The sequence below is a fragment of the Falco punctatus genome, assembly GCF_963210335.1.
Source record: "Falco punctatus genome assembly, chromosome: Z".
NCBI lineage: Eukaryota > Metazoa > Chordata > Aves > Falconiformes > Falconidae > Falco > Falco punctatus.
Window position 1 is genome coordinate 84,933,056 of NC_137586.1, and position 15,939 is coordinate 84,948,994.

General features: G+C 60.3%; 1 protein-coding gene and 1 long non-coding RNA gene across 4 annotated transcripts in view; one reads left to right on the plus strand and one right to left on the minus strand.

Moving 5' to 3' along the window:
* PAX5 (paired box 5) overlaps positions 1-11,365 on the minus strand; it is a 139,327-nt gene extending 127,962 nt beyond the window's left edge. Inside the window, exons 1-3 of one of the 3 annotated variants that reach the window (XM_080372523.1) lie at positions 10,686-11,365; positions 7,508-7,619; positions 3,220-3,385 (exon numbers count right to left, since the gene is read on the minus strand). In XM_080372523.1, coding sequence (XP_080228649.1) covers positions 3,220-3,385; positions 7,508-7,550 — 209 coding nt within the window. In that variant the 5' untranslated portion in view covers positions 7,551-7,619; positions 10,686-11,365. The remainder of the gene's footprint in view (positions 1-3,219; positions 3,386-7,507; positions 7,620-10,685) is intronic. The other 2 variants (XM_080372522.1, XM_080372524.1) reach the window with 2 other exon arrangements.
* A 1,378-nt stretch (positions 11,366-12,743) lies between these two features.
* On the plus strand, positions 12,744-15,939 carry LOC308056742. The gene is made up of 2 exons (XR_013924953.1): positions 12,744-15,245; positions 15,393-15,939. It is a non-coding gene; the product is annotated as an uncharacterized lncRNA (long non-coding RNA).

The window sequence follows — 15,939 nt, forward strand, 5'->3', positions numbered from 1 at the left end:
ACCCAGTATACGGGGAAAAAAAGCATTCATTCCCCAGTCTTTCCAGCGTGAGCAGAACACAGACGGGCTGCGCAGCCAAAGTCTGTCGCATTGTAACATGCAACCACGTTCATGAAATTCCTGCCAGGCTACCAGTTTTCAATTGTTCCAGGAGAGCTCTGTGTGCAGGGCCTTAAATTCCTTCTAAAGAGACCGCTACCGTGGTGTTTGCGTGTTTTCAGATATTCTGGACGCAGGTGTGGACTCCACCAGTCTCCACAAGCCGTTTAAGCAATACTAGTAATGGAAAGCATCAAGTGTCCGAGATGGATTAACCCTCCCGGTACAGAACCGTGCAGTCACTTAGGTGTCCCCAAACACAGCCTAGCCTGAGGGCAGGATTCAGCTCCCCCCGTGCTTCCTGAGGACATGACAAAACAATGGCGAATGCAAACTGTAAACCTACTAGAACCTCGCACCCCTGGCCTCAAAACCTTCACCGCTGGCACCTCTCCCATGAGGAGGGTGTAGGAGGACGCCAGACAATACCATGGAATTCTACCAAAGAAAAAGTCACAATTTACTTAGCTCCAGTCAAAACATGCAAGTGTTCTGGGGTGCTTCTCTCCAACAGGGCCTCACTGCGCTGTGACATGGTGGCAACTGCCTCACGATGCTGGGCAGCCCAGCTGAGCGTCACATCAGCCAGCAGCTCGGGAAGCTGTGGCCGCGTGTTTTCCACAGCTGACTCACTGCTGTAGTTAAGCCATGATGACAAAATCCCTCGCCGCCACCGTGCCGCAGCAGTGGCAAGCTCACTGGGGGGGGGACACAAAGCCCTTGGTACCCTCTGGCCAGCAAGACCTCCCCCCCCAAATCCTCTAACCACTGCCTACGCACCCGTCCTCGCCACCTCGAGCCCTGCAAAGGCACGGCACACCAGCGGGAGACATGCCTTGAGCGGGAGGATGCAGGATCGGGCCCAGACCCTTCATCCCCTGCAGCCAAGAGGTCTCGCTATGAGGGGGGACAACCATCACGCAGCGACGGCACTGGCATCCCCCCCTCTTCGCCCTGGCAATGACCCTAGGCACAGTCAAAGGGCCCGCTGGCTGCACAGCATGGGCATCCCTGACTCCCGTCTCCATTTTAAAGGCAAGGACAGCCGCAGTTGGCTTCATTTTACGCACATCAGGGCCCGACCCTTTGCTCCCAGCCAGTTCCCCATGCAGGTGAAGAGTGGGCACCCCGGCGTTACCCTCTTCTGAGGAGTGAGTTTCACTTGCACTGCAACTACCGGTTCCCTGCCCCTGAGTGTTTTTTTAAGGCTGTACCAAAACCTGAAAAATTCCCACCAACAACATTCCAAACGTAAGGATTTGTTATGATTCTCATTTTTTCACGCACACGAAAACACACACACACACACACACAGAGCTGCAATTACAGTGACATTTTACCCACTGTAATTATTAGTTATGAAAATAATGAGCTATGAAATTCCAATTTATTGTTGACAACTTTAATGACAAAGCTCTGGAGCCTCACTCCCAGCTCTATAGTGCAAATATATCTAACAGTAAACCTATGCAAACTACCAAAAGCAAAACCATCAGACATTTGCCTGGTAGGTAAATAAATTGCCTGTTTCTTAGCTGTGCGCTGGTCCTGACGGCGATCAGTGGAAATTCTGGTGCAGCAGAGAGAATCACCAGCCAAGCCATGCCAGCCACGAGCAGGAGCCCGTGCCGGCAGCGGATGCAAAGCAATATCCCAGTGAAACAGCCCATGATGGGCAGGCAGGTTTCAGATATGGCAAGTTTTCCTCTCTAGAATAGCAAATGCATCAGCATCCTCAAACCTACGCCGGGAGGAATGCATGCAGCTTGCAGGCAGAACGTTATCCCCCTGTAAATGAAGGCCTGAGAGAAAAAGCGGGGATACTGAGAGCAACCGGCACGCTGGACCATGCGGCTCCCTAAAATCATGCCATGCGGAGCTGTGCGGGCAGATTTCCATTTCCCAGTTAGGGCAAGTACAGGTAGGAGGGGGCTATGGAGAAAAAGAGTGCCAAGAGCTACGAAACCTGGGGCCTGGGGCTGTGCCAAGTCAGTCTGCTGCTGAACACTTAAATGGCCACTGAGAGATCATAAATGTTGCTAACCCAAGCAGATCCTCTGCATGATACTACCCAAAAAAATTGCTTTAACAGGCTTTGCAGCTATGCTATGTCCAGGAAAGCGAAGTGCATCAAAATTGGAAAAGAAAAAGATTGTAAAAATGAAAAACAGTGAGAGTAAAATGCCAAACAATGAAGTTAACTGTGAAAGTTCAGTAAATAGTTCAGGAATTAACTTTTCCGGATTATCAAGAAAAAGATATTCTAACAAAAAAAAAAATAATGTTTTCCTTAACATAACTTGCCCAAGTACCTTAGAATATCTGGGGCCCAAAACCCTTTTAACACATATATTTTTTTATAAAAATTATGTTCAGATTTGTTCACAAGACACAAAGAAGCAAGCATGGCATTTTTTACCTGAATCTCTGTCACCTTTTAAAATTAAATCAGGCAAATACATGAATTTAGAGTTTAATTTGCTGTTGCCATAGTGGTTCGAGCAGCTGCAGCCTGAGCAGAGGGCTGCTCCCTAAATAGCCAGAATTAAGATGGTTAACAGTTACTCATGGTTTTCTGTGTTCTAATTAAGAACATATTCCAGCACAAGAGTGCAAAAATATGTTGAATTAAACAGTGGGACAGATTGCAGAACAGCCTGCGGGAATGAATGCATGGCAATGCTGATGCAATATGTAACGGTATCATTGCTAAAAAGAGAGTCCTCCTCAGAAAGCAAAACAAGCAACTTCCACAACTTTTTTTTTTTTTTTTTTTTAACTGAAGATGACTCCCAGATTTATTCTACTTCTTCAGAACAGACAGGTGCAGGACATACGCCATATATATAGCAAATATACCCCACATGGCATTTTGCACTTTGTGTTACAATTACCTATGAGAAACCCTGAAAGGGGCAAACCAGACGTATGAATGATGGCACTTTTTTCCCCACACCAGGCATATAAAACCACGTGAGCGGTCATGAAGCCCCTCTCCTCACTGGACCAGTTTCCTGAGGTTTCTACTATTGTCCATTTCTTTGCAGCCTTCAATTCAGGGACCGGCACTGACACTTTTTCTCTTGACAGACACAGAAGGATTCAGCATCCCCCCTTTACCTGCCAAGTATTTTGCTGACGCAGCCATGGCTGACACGGAGCTGCCGGGAGATGTCACACGGTCGGACCCCTTGGTGGGCGAGCTCCACGATCCTTTGGCGAACCACATCTGGGAGGGGGCGGCCATTCACAAAAACACCCCCCAGCTGATTGACGCCTCCATGTCCTGAAACACACAGGGGAGGGGGAAAAAGGGCAGGAGAAGAAGAGCTGTGTGAGAATTTCAGGGCAGAACCCCCAGACCCAGCACTCCCCAGCGCTGGACATCGTTTCCCCAGCGTTGCTCCGACCTCCGGCTGCTTTTCCCCGGGCGCTGCAGGACCCGACGCGCAGAGGTGGTCATGGCCGCGCTGCCTGCGCCGCCGCAATGCCACTCGCCGGAGGGGAGGACTCTCCTGCCTGAAGGCAGATCGAGCCCCAAGTGGAAAGAAAATGGCCATGGGGAACCATGCAGCCATGGCCAGCTCCCCGCCCGTGGGCATCCCAAAACCAGCAGCTGCCCTGGCCCGACTGTGGGCTCCACAGGGGCAGGCCTGGTGCTGCCCCGTGGAGATGAGGCTGCTTGGGAGCCTCTGGTGAGGAAATCGGATGAAAATAAGGCTGGGTGATCGCTCAGCCTCCAGGCTATTTATGTCTGAGCACAGAAGGAGACTACCTGATATGAAATACATGGGGGTTGTTTTGGTTTTTTTTTTTCCAGATGCCTTGACTTCATAAAGAAAAAAAAACAAAAAAAAAAAAACAAAAAAAAAAAGCATGATTTCCGCTCTTACAATTTACAGCAGTCTTGGAAGATATTATGATCCCACAAATGAAACATGAACAGTCAGGCAAGCCCGGTGTATTATTCCTTTTTGAGCAGATTTGCACTGTTCACCTTCAGCAAGGTGAATCAAGTATCTGGCCAAAACAGGACCCACCTGAATAGGAGTGAAACTGTGTAAAACTCATGAACATGCCATAATCCCACGTACCAAGTGAGGTAATTTAATTAACCCTCGTGTTGTTAATCATTCAAACTACTTAGATTACAGAGGAGTGCAGAAGCTGAAAACAAGCAATAGGGGAAATACGGATGCCAATTCCAAAACAAAAATAATACAGAAAATCTATTTGCACAGGGCTTGAATAGGCTGGCAAGCCAAATGCCTCAGTGTTTAAAAGAAAAATTACTATATAGACCTATTTTTATTTAAATGCAGTCATTTCACCATTGATAAACCGCTGTCAAACTTCGCAAACACCTTCTGTAACTGTCAGAACACATAATGAAATCCACATGAAGGACATGACTGCTAAAGCCAGCTAAAGCCTGTGGCAAGCAGACAAGTGTCTGCTCTGCCTTCATCAATGCGAGATGCAGACCTCTGCCAGTGGCTGAGCTGACCCCAGGCTCGCGCATCCCTCCTGCAGTCCCAGAGAGCAGGGGAGCAGATCCTGGGCACTGAGGCTGCCTTCAGCCACCCTGCCCAGGGCCACGCTGGGGCTGGGATGATGCCGCAACTGGAGCCGGGACAACTCAACGGCAGAGGCGAAGAGGAGCAGCCCCGAAACGCTGCGGTGAACGAGACCTCAGGCTTCTCCCCTACTAGTGGCTTTGATCGTACAAAATCACGCACAGCGCATTCAATCTGACCGGCAAGGTCCGGCCGTGGTGGTCAGGGAAGGGGAGAGGGAAGAAGAGGAGGAAAGAAGGAAAGGGATGGGAAGGGAAGGAAGGGGAGAGAAGAAAGAGAGAAAGAGCAAGCAAGTGGAAGAAAGCAAAAGAAAGAAAGGAAAGGAAAGGGAAAGAAGGAAAGAAAAGAAAGGAAGCATTAAGACATGTCTTTCCTTAGGGAAAGGGCCGATTCTCACCCCGTAGCTCTCAGCCCCCAGGAGGCCGGCGGAGCCCGGGCCTGCCCAGGCTGAGAGCATCTGACCCTCCAGTCGCCGGGGGAACAAAGACCGGGGCCGCCGCCGCCCCTCCCGCCGGGGGACCCCTCCACAAACCCGCCACCGTCTCGAAAAGCGGCCCCGGCGCCTGGGCCGGCTCCCCGCCCGCTCGGGGTCCCCTTCACCAGCTGCCGCGCTCCCCGGACAACTGCGGCCGCCGGAGTCCCCGTCGGGCCGGGGGACTTCGAGAGGCGAGGCGGGGGGCACGGGGCTCAAGCCCCCGGCCCACCGCACTGACGGGGGAGCGCGGTCGGTGCGCTGCTCCGCTCCCCCCTCCGCAGCTCGGAGCCCCGCCGCGGAGAGCGGGGACGGGGCGAGAGCCGGGGGCGCTTCCCGGCGGGGGGCGAGCCCGAGGGCGCAGGGGCCGGAGCCCCGGGGCTGCGGCGGGCAGGGAAGCGGGTGTCCGAACGGCGGCCGGTTCCGGGGAGCCGCCCGCGGAGGGGTCAGGGCTGCCCCGGCTGCGTGTGTCCCCCCCTCCCCTGCCAGCGCCCGGGACGGCGGTGGGCCCGGGCTGTGCCCACGCGGGACGAGGAAGTCGCGGGGACCGCGGGGGTGCCAGAAGGGGCCAAGGTCCCATTCGGGACCGACCGGGCACCGGCCGCCGTGCCCCGGTCTGCGCCGCCGGCCCCGCTCGCCCTGCCGGCGGCAGCCCCCCGCCGCTCCCCGGCTCCCCCGCCCTCCTCCGCCGCGTTTCACCGGGGTCGCCTCCCCCCTTCCCCCCCCCCCCCCCCCCCCCCCGACTCCCCCGGGGAGACGCGGCTCCGGAGATCGTTTGACGGCGAAGGGCCCCGGGGGTTCCCCCGCTGCGGCCGAGGCCCAGATCGAAGACACCGGCGTTTTGGTTTGGGGATTTTTTTTTTTTCCCTTCTGTTTTGCCCCGAAATTTCTGCGGAAGGTATCGATTTCCCACGGCTGGCCATAATGCAGGGCGCCACTGAAACCCCCGCGGCAGCCCCCGCCCAGGGCGTCCGGGCCCCCGCGGGTCCCGGGTCCGAGAGCGCCGCGTCCCGATCGTCCCCCGCGACCGGGCGGGAACGAGTGCCCCGCGTCGCCCCCCCTCCCCCCCACGCATCCCGCACCGCGGGCTTGCCGCCCGTAAAGTTCGCCTTTAAAAAAAAAAAAAAAATAATTCAACACACACAAAAAGCCGTGATAGGGTTCAACGACGGGAGAGAAATAAACGCGGATTTAAAACGCCGTGTTGCGCGGGGAGGAAAGTCCGTTTGCACGGGGGCGGCAGATGCCCGTTACCGGCTGCTATCCCGGCCCCGGATACCTCCCGAAACCGTGTGACGGACGGAGGGAGAAGGCAGCGGCCGGATGAACAGCGATCGAGGCGAAGACGGAGGAAGGGAGATTTCCAGCCCTTATGCTGGTTGGTTTATTTCGCAAACAAATTTCTTTTAGCTAAAAGGCTGCGGCGCACCAGGAAATGAGGTTAGTTCTACCTTAAATTTCCTCGCAATCTTTCGCCGTAATGCAGCGTTTAACTCACCGTGAGAGAAGATGTCATTTCGCATAACACTGTGCTAATGGATAAGTCTTCCCCGACCTCTCAAGCACAACAAATCTCAGGCAAGCCCATCGCGCACGACCTGTTAACCAGTTCTGCTGCCCGCTCGTCTGCCGCCGCGCTGCCCGACGCGGAGCTCGCCAAGGGATTGCTACGCTTTTCTTTGGGTGGTTAAAAAAAAAAAAAATCAAAAATAAAATAAGAAAGAAAGAAAGAAAATCCTCCCTCCAGCCCCGCTCCGTGCTCTTCGCATTTGTTTTGCCTTTTGTTGTTGTTAGTTTTTTTAATTAACGAATATCAAAATGTTGAAATAGAGAGAGCATATCGTATAGCAAACTTTTCCGTTCCTCGGAAATACCGGGTGGCTTTCTTCCCACATATTCGATTTAGGAGGAAACAAACAAAAAAAAACGCCAAACAACAACAATAAAAAAATCAACACACAAACACACACACACACATATATATACATATATATATATACAAAAGCATGCGTGCATATACACAGACACACACAGTTAAGCGTGCGTGTGCACCTATCTATGCACGGGAAAATAAACCTCGGACAACCCCTCAGCATCCCGCCGCCGTCCCTCCACCGGAAAAGCCACCCCCGACACCCCGCCGGCCTTCCCGAAGGGCCACGGCGGCTGCAGGCGGGTGACCCGGGGCCGGGGGGAGGCGGCAGAGCAGCCCCGCGCCCCGGAGCCAGCGTCAGCCTCGGACCATCGTTTGTCCGGAGCCCCGGGGCAGGCGGGGAGAGGTGGCCCCGGTGGCCCCGTCCGCGATCGCGCAGGGCCCGTCGCAGCCGTGTCAGAGAAGTTGAACTAGCAGCCTACTTACTATGCATTGCTGCAAACGGGTCGTGCTTACAGTGTATTTCCATCGGAGCGGTCCGGGCCGGGGCGGCCTCGCCGAGCAGACTTCGATTCGCCGGCGGCGCTCGGGTTTGGGGCTGGGGAGAGGGGTGGGTAGGAAGCGCGGGGAAACAGCCGGAGACCGGAAAAAAAAAAAAAGAAAAAAGAAAAAAGAAAGAAAAAAAAAAGAAAAAAGTAAAGAAAAAATCCCCAAAAAAGGCAAAAATAAATATAAAAAAAAAGCCCCGAGAGTCCCGCCCGGAGCGGGGTCGCGGTATCCGACAGCACCGGCCGACTGCGGCTCCCCGCGCCGCTCGCCACGTCCGGGGACTCGGGAGGGGAGGGGGGTGAAAAGGGAGGGGGAGGCGGCGAGTAGCGGCCGCCCTGGACTGCGCCTATGCCCCCGGCCGCTCCCCGGGCGGCCACCGGCGAGCCGCAGCACCCGCCTCCCGGCTCCGAGGCGGTGCTGGGCGCGGAGGGGGCGGGCGTCTCGGTCCGGCGACCGGGAGCCCGACGCTCCCTGCCCGACGGCTCTTTGTGCTGGCGGCACCAGCGGCTGCGCGGCGGCCTGGACGGGCGGCAGCGGGGACGGGCGTCCCGTCCGCGGGGCTCGGTCCCGGGGCGGCGGCGGTGCGCTCCGCCTGTGCCGCCCCCCGCCGCGCCGCTCGCAGCAACTCGCGGAGCCGGGCGGGGCGGCGGTGGTGCGAGGGGAGCGGCGGGGGAAGGTGTGCGAGAGGGCGGGGAGCGGGGCGGGGGCCGGGCTCGCCTCGCCTGGCCGCGGCCCCGCGGGACCGAGGCGCCCCGTCAGCGGCCGCCGTCCAACCTGGGGAGCCGGCGCGGCGCGCCCATCCCCATCGCCGCCGCCGCCGCCCGCCGGGCCGCGGGGCCGCCGCCGCCCCTCCCCGCTCGCCGTCGGCCTCCGGGCTCGCCGGGGCGGCGCGGCGCCTGGCTGGCTCGGGCGGTGCGCCCGGCGCGCTGCCGGCCCGCGGCGGGCGGCGGGGGTTGTGGCGGGCGAGGAGGGCGGGGGCGGGGGCGGGCCGGCGCGGGGGCGCGCGGGGCGGGGCGGGGGGCTCCGCCGGTTGCCGCGGGCACCGCCCCGGGACCGCGCCCGCCGCCCCCCGGCCTCGCCCCGCGACCGGACTGCGCGGCTCAGCGCGCCCGCGGAGACGGCGCGGCGGGTGGCGCTTCAGCACCGCCCGGCTGGACAGCGGCGGGCCGGCAGCGGGCGGCGCCCGCCCGTCACTCACCGCCCCGGCCAATCGCAAAAGTTAACTTGACGGCGCCCCGTATTGGCCGCCGGGCGGCGCCGACGGCCATTGGCGGGAGAGGGGCCAATGGGGGCGGGGGGCGTGGCTGCACGCCCCCACTGGGCGGTGCAGGGCGGAGGCTCAGCCATGCGAGACCGTGGAGGGAAGGGGGAGGGCTCCGGGGGGGCGGGCCCCGCCTCCCGGGGCCGTGGGCGCGGGACCCCCGACGGGTGGACGGAGCATCCCAGGGCTGGGGGATTCTCGACGGCGGGACGGCGCGTCCCGAGAACGCGAGTCAGCCGGCAAGCCCGAGGGAGTTTCCCGGGGCTGTCGGTCTCCCCGGCGGCCGGACGGCGCGTCCAGGGGCCGTGTGTCCCCGATGGCCCCCGGCCCCGGCAGCCCGGGCAGTGGGTGAGGACGCAGAAGGCCCCGGGCCGGGGCTGGTGTCGGGGTCTCGGTCTCCGCCCGCCCGCGCCCTCCGCCGTCGCGGCGGGGCCCGACGGCCCTAGGGGGAGACCGCCGCCTCCGGGGCCGAAGGTGTGCCGCTCCGGTCGCTGAAACGCGGGTCCTGACATCCGGTTGCACCGGCCTCCGCTTGCGGTGGCTGCGGACCGGGCCAGAAATTCAGGGTCTCTTCCCCCTGTCCGCGTCTGTCCCGCCGCGGGTCAGCGTGGGGTCACGGCAGAGCCCAGCCGAGCCACATCCCCCACCCTCGGCCCCGCCGGGGGGCTGCCGCTCCGCCGAGGGCGCCGGAGTCCCGTCTCCCCGGGCAGCCGCCGCAGGGCCGGGGCCGTGGAAGGCGCTGTCTGCCGGCCGCTCCCAGGGGAGCGCCGCCCCCTTCCCCCCGCCGCCGCTGCACCCACGGCCCACGTTCTCGGGGCCCCGCCGGCGGCAGGGCCGGGCCGGGCCCCCCCTAGGCGGCGGCGCTGGGCGGGTGAGCGAGGGGCGAGTTTTCGTTGAACGCGAAACTCCCGGGCGCGGCCGTGCAGCCGCAGCCGCCGCCGCGGGGACGGGACGGGACAGGGTGGGGGGTGGAGGTCCGGCCGGGCCGGGAGCCGTCGGGGGTCGACCCTCCCGCCCCCCCGCAGCTCGGCGCCTCGACCCGAGGGAGATGTCGGGGTTGGGGCGGGTTGGGGGGGGGGGGGGGGCGCCGGCCTGGTGGAACGAGGAGGGCGGGAGGCGCGGCACCCCCCCCGCCTGGTCTTCATCGGCCTCCCTCCTCCTCCTCCCCCCGCGCGGGGCACACGGGTGAAGCCTCCCGCCGGACCGACACCCCGCGGGGATGCGGCGGCACCGGCGGTTCCCGCGGCGGGAGAGGCCTCAGGGCGCCGCGCTGCCCGCCCCGGGCTGAGCTGCCGGTACCGCCGCCCCCGGCCCCCCCTCTTCGCCCCCGGCCGCTCCCGCCGCGCGGGGCGTGCGGCGCGCCGCCATGAAATGCTTTATCGATTAAACGATTATTCAGGCGATTTAACTAATAAGAGTCCCCATCGATTGCTTCGGAATTGCATTTCGCCGCTGCGCCGCGAGGCCGCCTCGGCACCCGCACCCACCGCCGGCCCCACGGCCACGCCGCCGCCGCGCTCCCCGCCGGGACGAGGCTCTCCCCGGCCCTCTCGCCGGTCTCCGATACCGACGCCCTCGCTCTCCCGGCCCCAGCCGCAGGGCCGGCGGGCGGACACCCAGGCGGCCCTCGCCGCCGGTGCGAGGCCCATCCGCGGGACACGGCGGTTCCCGGCAGCCCCCCCCCCCCCCCCCCCCCCCCCGCGCAGCCCCGAATGCCCCAGAGGCAGCCGGCCCCGGCCCCGCCGCGCCCGACCCTACCCCGGGCGGCGGCTCACGCGTAACTGGCCGCGGCGGCTGGTCTCGGCGTCGCCACGGCCCCCCCCCCCCCGCCCCGGCCTCTAGCCCACGTCCCACCTGTGCGGCCAGCCCGGGGGGTCCCGTAGGTTTTCTCCAACTCCATCCCGGGTTGTCGGGGCTTGGGGAGACGAGCAGGGAGAAAAGTTTCCACGTCGTGTTGCTATAGCCTTCCCTTTCCTTCTTTTTTCCTTCTTCTCTTCGTTCCTTTTCTCCTCGTGTTTCCTTGTTTTCTCTTTTCCTTTTTTATCTTTTTTTTCCTTTCTTTTCCTTTTTTATTTTTTCTTTTCCTGTCTTTTCTTTCTTGTCGTCTTTTCTTTCTTATTCTTCTTTATTTTCTTTTTTTTCCTTCTTATTTTCTTTTTTCTTTTTTTTTTTTATTTTTTAAGGGGCTCTCGCAGGTTGGAATAATTCAACTCTTCCGCTCCCCGCCGAGCTTTTGCAGCTGATCACTGAGCTGAAACTAAACGTTTTAGGTGGAAAAAAGCCTCTGAAGGAACCGTGAAATGATTAAGAAAGTAAAGAGCTCCTCGCCATGTGAGATCATGTCCTGTTCTCTAAAACATCACAAGATGTCCCCAGACGCAGCCAAGAAAACCCAAGAAAACTCTTTGACATCTGTTGTAGCAGGAATCAAAGTTTGCTCGCAGCCAGCCGCCCCCCGAGCGCTCCGCCGGCTGCTGCAGGGCGGCGGCGGCGGCGGCGGTGGCGTAGGCACCTGCCCGCTCTGCCCCCACCCGTCCAACCCCTCACCAACTTTTCAGCAGAACCGACTTCCCCTTCCCGGGCCGGGAGGTGACGCCGCAAGCCCCGGCGCTGCGCTCCCTGCCGGGCCGGGCCGCAGCGGGGGCGGGACGGGGACCTGCCTGCCAGAGCCTGGGGGACGGCGGAGACACCCCCGGCGCCGGCATCGCCCCCTGCCCTGCCCTGGCCTTCGCCCCTGGCGGGGGGAAAAGACCTTAAGCGGGGGCGAGCGGCCCGACGGAGGTGCCGGTGGGGAGGAGGGGACTGGGCTGGGATTTCCCGGCCCTGGGTGCAGGGGACTGCTGGGGTTCCCCCCACCCCCCGCACCTCCCGTTTGCATGGCGGCCTCCAACCGGTGCCGAGCCGCGGCTGCAGACCCACGGCCGCGTCCCGGAGGCCTCGGCGGCGCCGGTGAGGGCGGGGAGAGGAGATTTCACGAGGCCTGATCGTTCCCAGATTTATTTTTCAGCAAAGCGATTGGGGGGGGGGAGGAGGCTGTGTTTAAAAAAAGTAACGGCGCTGCTTTTCGCAAGGAACGAAATCAACACCAGCCCCACACGGTATCTGCCGTTAAACCGGGGCCGCCGCCGCCCTGGCCCGCTGGCAGCGATGTCCCCGCTGCCACCCGCGCACGCCCCCGGCCTCCCACGCCGCCGCCAGGTCTCGCTCTCACGGAACCCGCCCAGACGTGAAAACCGCCCGTCGGCGGGGGACCGGCTGGGGTCTGCTGCCCCCGCGGGGGGCCGAAGGGAGGTGGCAGAGCGGCCAGGGGCAGCCCCGCGCCGCGGCCGGCGGGGAAGGAGGGCCGTCCCCGCATGTGGGGAGGCCAGGAAGGTACGGGGGCTCACGCCCTACCCCCCGGCGCCCGCTCGTCTCCCCCGGGAGCTAACATGGACGCGGCTCTGTTACATCCCAAAGCCGTACATCCTTCTCCCGCACATCCCTCCGCTCCGGACGCCGGCGCATCCCAGGACGGGCGAACCGGCTGCCCCGGCTGGCTCTACAGCTGGGCCGGCACCGGGCCCACCGGGACCCCCGGCCGCGTGGCCCCGTCCTGCGAGTTTGCCTCTCGCTAAACGCTTCCCTTTTCACCAACGTTTCTTTGCTCTCATTTGCTTACACCAAAATAGCCGGCGGACAGAGCCTGTTTTCCGCTGGTTCTCTCCGAAATGCAGCCGCTGGGTGAACAACCGCTCCGGGGCGGCCCTTCCCCTTACCGGGGAGGCAGCCCCCGGTAAACCGAGCAAGCGAACAGCAGACACCCTCCCTCCCCATCCCCTCCAGATGCTCTTCTCTCCCCCGGCCGCGGCAGCAGCGAGGAATCCCGGCAGCGCTTCTCCGACCTCACGCAGGGAAACGAACGAAAAACATTTTATTGTCCCAAGAACAGGCCGCGGTGCTCCCGCCCCCCCACCCGCCTCGGCATCGCAGCCGCCCGCCCCGGCGCTGCCCCACCGGGCCCGTTGCCCCCGGGGACCGCGGCATCCCGCCATGTGCAGGCCTGGCTCCGCCGCCGGGACCCGACCAGCCTGGGCATCCTCACCGCCGCCGCGGGGCGGGGGGACCGGGGGCAGCGTTTGGGGCCAGACTTGCGCTCCCCCGTCCCAGGGCACCCCCGGCACTCCCGAGCCTGACCGAGGGAGGGGTTTCGGGCGGGGGGCGAGAGCCGTGCCCCGCCAGCAGCCAAGGGAAGCTCTTGCTGTGCCCACCCGCGGTGGGGGTCCCGCCACTTGGGCGGGTGCCCCCGGGAAAATGCCTCTGGCTCCAGCAGCAGCGACTTCTGCAAGGGCGTGTGAAATGCAAAGTCGCACCGTGGATGGAACCCAGCCCCAGCCCACCGCAGAGCCCACCACGTTTCAGAGTACTGCCGTGCTTTCTGTGCGCGCGGAGAGGCCGCTGAAGACACAGTGGGGAGAAGGAAGAAACCACAGCACGGCAGAATTATTTTTTTGTTGAGTTTTCCAAGGGCGGTTGTTGTTGCCTGCCCTCTCCAAAATGATGAGAAGATCATCAGCCCTGACCAATCTTTTGTGCTTTTCTTTCTGATGTACAGCGTGAGGAGGCAAGAGGGTGACCCCCACCCCACAGGCACACCAAGGAGCCGGGCGCTGCGCAAGGTTCGGATCACCAGCAAAACACCTGGAATCGCTGGAGCAAAGCATTCACATTGCCTTGCCTCCCTGGGTACCAGCCTGCTCTGTTCCTGGGGTGTCCTTCTTTTCCCGAGGCAAGGGGAACCATGATTCTGGGGGAGCGGAGGGGCAGAGGGTTGCACAGAGCATCCGAAGCCCCACACCATCTTTACAGTTAACAGTTTCCTCACATTTCTGTTAAACACACCAACACCAAATGTGAAAGAGGGAGAGCGCCACTACAAATGACCCACCTGCCCCTCAGCCTAGGCAGGACTAGTAGAGGGTAGGGGGTGTTACTGTTTTAGAAATAGCCACTGCTTCCCAGTGGTACCATCGTCTCTTTTCCCTCTAATGTCTGTCATTTCAAATTGAAAATATGGGAGATCTAGTGGTGACCCCGGCCCAGTATGTTCCCAGGGATAAAAGTGAACTCTGAGATGGGTGTGACAATTAGGCTGTAGGAACGTAAAACGTGTTAGATGGGCAGTCCTGTAAAGCTGAGAGCACTTGGGTGGCATAATCTGATATCCAGGGCCCTCTTCAGAGAGCTGTCCACAGGAGGCCATTGGGAAATGAGGTTTGAAGGATGAAAGCATGGAGAGGAGGCATCCCATCATCGTCAGAGTTTGCTGGGGCGGCCCATGCGGAAGAGGTGCTCTGTCCCCATGGATGATGTGCTAACAATGGGAGATTTATTAGGGAGAGACATTGCCAGTCTTGTCAGCGCTCCGTTTCCCAGCCTGGTCAGTCCGTCAAGGGAGCAAAGCCGAGGGGCACAGCTGGCAATACCAGTGGGGTTTATTTTTGAGTGTGAAAGGAGGGCAGGAAATGCTGAAAGACTTCTCTTTTTCAGTCAATGTGCATTATTACTTTTGCTCTCCCCTCCCTTAACACTACCTGCTGTCTCAGAAAGTTGCCACTGGTCGCACCAGATGGCAAGCGGTGCGCTGGGGGTCCTCGCTGGGCGTATTTAGCAGAGAGCCACTGGCATCCTGCTGCAGGAAGCACCAAGGCAGGGTGAAATGCTTTTCTGAAAAGGCTGCCCGCGACTTTGCTGTACCGCACCCTGAAGGCTGCTCCTCACCACCGTTTCTGCACCTCTGAGACTTTTATTCTCCATTCCACAGCCTTACTTATTACTTACTTACTTACTTACACAGTGGCCTGGGCCTGCATTTTCACTGATAAATTTGCATCTAAGCAGAAGCCCAACCCAGTTTATCAAAACAATGAATAGCCCAAACCTGTTTTATCAGTCTTTTGTGGAAGGGTTCAGGGACATAGCAAATGCTTCAGTCCCCTCAGTCACTTTCACTGATCTCAAGTGTGGTTATTTTGATAGTTAAGACACGGTTTTAAAAGTCAACTTGGCAGAACTTTCTGCCTGGTGACACGGTTACATGCGCAGCTGAAAACGAGCCAGCACCCGAGGGAGGTCAAGCCACACCAGATGCTGGCTTCTACCTCTTCCTGAGAGCCGTGTGAGAAACCCCACCGTATCCTCTGACATTACTGCAGTGACGTGGTACAGTGAGGGCCTGGCCTCCCAGGAGCGCAGCACGGCTGGACTGCAGAGCTCGGGCTTCCCCAGGCCCTGCATGACAGCTCCTCGTCCGAACCCAGCGGAAGAGCGTGACACAAGGCACCACCGGCAGCAGAGCTGGTACCCTGCAGCCAGTGGGATCCAGCCTGGCAGGATGCTCGGGAAGGCAAAGTGGCCAGAGGCAGTGGCGGAGGCGGGGTGAGTGCTGCTTTTGGGACCGGAGTGCAGAGCAGAGGGAACAGACCCTCAAAGGCTGCGGTGCCTGGGCATGGAGAGCAGCTCCCACCTTGCCAGCAGAGCTGCAGCCAGGCGCCGGGAAGGGTTGCTGATCCCTTTGCCACATAGGAAACCCCAGGAGGTGCAGCAGCACGCCTGGGGACCGCGCAGGTCTGGCCAGAGCACAGAGCAGGAATCGGATCCATGCAGCTGCAGGTCAGGGGCCTCGTGAAAAAGCCCCTTCGAAGTCCAGACTTTGTCACCAAGCTCGGACTTCAACAGTACCCCTGGGGCACCTGGCAAGCGGCATGTCCCGAGGGGCAGGCTGTAACGGAACTTCTGCATTAGGCAGAGCCGACAAGCTTGCTGCGGGGCTGCCGTCTTGCTTGAAGGAACAGCTTGCTCACTTATAAGCCCTGCTTCCTTCTTTCTGAATGCATCCTCCTGTGGATATTTTGAAAAGAGGGGCCCATTTCGGCTATGCTGTGAAGTAAAGAGACCAAGAATGAAGATCTTTTTTTACAGGAGATCTAGCTGGAAAGTGATCGACTCTCCTTATACAATGCTTGCTTTTCCAGCCTCTCTCTAGAAAGCCAAGAACAAAAAATTCAACCCAAGTTCATCCTGTGCTGTAACTTTTGTGTTTGCTGCTGTTAAAATGCTGAAAAAGGTCAAA